We start from the raw sequence: 2,879 nt of genomic DNA, 5'->3' as shown, positions 1-2,879 counted from the left end.
TCGTCTCCTATTATAAAAAGACCATTCCGTAAAGATAGATTCCGTAAAGACCTCATTATAAAAAGACATCATAAAAAGACCCATTCCGTAAAGACCCATTCCGTAAAGACCATTTCTGTAAAGACCCTTGTGCGAGCGGTTCACCCGGACGGACGTGTTTTTGTTGAACTCCAGTGTCTACGCCAACGATCTCGGGAGAGAACGTTGGTAAGAAGTGAATATACCGTTACTTTTTGTGTGTGATCTCGGGAGAGATAAACCACAGTGCCAGCTGCGCGCGTTGATATTGTTTCAGTGAGAGTGACACATACACACGCACACACGACACAGTTTGGAACGTGCGACAAGCACAGCGCTTTGGCGCCAAAAACGTCGCTCGCAGCGTAAGCAGTGAAGCCGGTGTTTTCGTGCCATTTTACCCCGCTACTCGGGAGAGTAACGAGAAAAATTATCTCATTTGTTTTACTATTCCGAAATTGTAAATATTAGTATTAAGATTAATTGAACTTTTGCTTTTAAGGAACATTTATTTACTTTATTTCATATATTTCTTTATAACCTTAGATACACTATATACATTGCATTGAACTAAATAAAACTAACCAACCCGGCAAAATGCCGGGACCCTCGCATCCTGTACGGGATGCACTTCCGCCCGAGCCTCCCCAGAGAGCTCGATCACTACCACCATGGATGGATCGTAATAACGAGTTTGGGGACATGAAGTTCCTCGTTCTCGAGCCGTTGAAAGGCTTTAAGCTCCCGCAAAACCCATGGATAATTTCAAAGAGCATTACCAACGTGGTTGGAGAGCTTACCGAAAGCAGCCACTCGATGGAATTCGGGCAGAAATATCTGATCAAAACCCGAAACGTTGCGCAGTACACAAAAATGCAAAGCATCACGCAACTCATCGATGGTACCAAAGTATCCATCACCCCTCACGCTACGCTGAACACAGTCCAGTGCGTAATATTCACCCCGGAGCTGAAAGGACTAAAGGACGAAGAAATTTTACTCAACATGGAAAGTCAAAACGTCAAGCAAGTCCGACGATTCACCCGAAAGGTGAATGACGAAATACAACCAACGAACTCTTTCCTGATACGCGTAGAAGCTGGAAAAATACCGGAATCCCTTCGCATAGGGCTGTTGCAGGTGCGAACGAAACCATACTACCCAAAACCAATGCTGTGCTACAAATGCGCCAGCTATGGGCACACAAAAATGCGCTGCTTAAAGGGACAGGTGTGTGGAAACTGCGGAACCGCAGCACACGGTGAATGTTCGACCCATCCCGCTTGCGTGAACTGCAAAGGCGAACACAGCGCATTTTCTCGCGAATTCCCTGCGTTCCAATTTGAAGAACAAGTCATCAAAATAAAAGTCGACCACAACTGCACCTACAAGGAAGCTCGGCAAATGGCCCCCCAACAACATCAGCGAACAAGTGCTGTACAGCAGCGAATCACATTTGCGCAACAAACTACCACGGTGGATGATAAAGACATGAAAATCAAACGGCTCGAAGTAGAACAAAATGAACTGAAGAAAACGATCGTAGATCAGATGAAAAAGATGAATACCCAGAGCAAGCTCAGCGAAGCTCTTCTGAAGAAACTGAAAGAACCAAATGGAAATTTGCAGAAAAATAATAATAACCCAACGAACGAAGCCACTACACAAATCGAAGAAAACCAAAGCTCGACCCAATCCAACAATGTCTGCGAGAGCAACAACAATGCTGAAGCAACGGAAAACCTCGAAACCGACAACGAAACAAATGACCAGGAATCAATGTCTACATCCGACACAGAATCAGAAAATTCGGCCACATCAGTCATCTCAGCACAATCCCGCAAACGAAACCACAACCTGGAAAACGTCTCATCGGAAGAAGAAGAACTAAGAAATGCAGTAAAAAACATGGCATCTGTAGTGACCGTTACGGCGTTAGACCAGTTCTAACCGTTCGATTCGCCTTAGACCAGTTCTAGCGATCTTCGCCTAGCAGGCAACAAATTATAGCAGGTACGCCACCTGTCGCTGTGCACCTCAACCTTCCACTGAATCAAGTTAGGCCATGGTTGCCAACTGCGTTGGCAACCGGAGTTAGAATAGGGGAACTAAGGACATGCGGCCCTTAGCTCGTTCTCTTTGCTCGCTGACCGTTATTGAGACAGGACGCAATAAAAGTTAATTGATAACTCACACACGAGAGTTATAAGTGGTGACCCCGACGAGTGAAATAAAGTAGCTTGTGTTTGTGCAGTGAAGTGAAAAAGCAGTTATTTTTTGTCTTCTCTACGCCAACTGAGTAGACATACGGCAAACGCTAATCGCCGCGCAAAAAATCCTAATACTCGATAGAGTGGATACATTGCGATAGCGGTGACGCCACGTGTAAAAGCCGTGCTCACGATATACATGAGCACACGCTGATACAGCTAGGACGGCAGGTTAACGGCCGCGCTCACGTCACACGGGCACACGCTGCTTCAGCTGAACGGCTCTGCATTCACGCGAAATTCTCCGGCAGCAGCAAAGAAAGAACGTACGTTAGTACGTATTCAGCGTACGCTACACACACGCTGACAAAAAGGTACATCCAGCGCACGGATTCTGCACAGCAACGCAGATTCCCACGGCAACGGCATTTACGAGGTAAGGTACGTAATAAGTGCACGCTACGCACACTTACACACCTCGTAACCTCATGCGCACGGATACGGTACCTCATCGGAAATCCGTCGACGAGCCGCGACCACGAGGTGACTTACGTATTACGTACTAAGTGCACGCTACGCACACCTACACACCAGTGGCGCACGAGGAGAGCTATCATCATCGCATCCTCCGTCGGCGACACCAAGTACCAC

The 2,879-nt window shown here is 46.8% G+C and overlaps 1 protein-coding gene across 1 annotated transcript; it reads left to right on the top strand.

The window, feature by feature from the left end:
• The first annotated feature begins 615 nt into the window (after positions 1 to 615).
• Positions 616 to 1,968, top strand: LOC125906865 (uncharacterized). The gene has a single exon (XM_049607614.1). The coding sequence runs from the start codon at positions 616 to 618 to the stop codon at positions 1,966 to 1,968; it is 1,353 nt and encodes a 450-aa protein (XP_049463571.1).
• The last annotated feature ends 911 nt before the right edge of the window (positions 1,969 to 2,879 follow it).

Source organism: Anopheles coluzzii, chromosome 2 (assembly GCF_943734685.1).
Source record: "Anopheles coluzzii chromosome 2, AcolN3, whole genome shotgun sequence".
Classification (NCBI taxonomy): Eukaryota; Metazoa; Arthropoda; class Insecta; order Diptera; family Culicidae; genus Anopheles; species Anopheles coluzzii.
The sequence above is the reverse complement of the archived record's forward strand: the minus strand, read 5'-3'. Positions and strand labels throughout refer to the sequence as shown.

What these genes read in the sequence shown, in the direction of transcription:
- LOC125906865 (XM_049607614.1), top strand. Translation starts at nt 616, where the DNA reads ATGCCGGGACCCTCGCATCCTGTACGGGATGCACTTCCGCCCGAGCCT.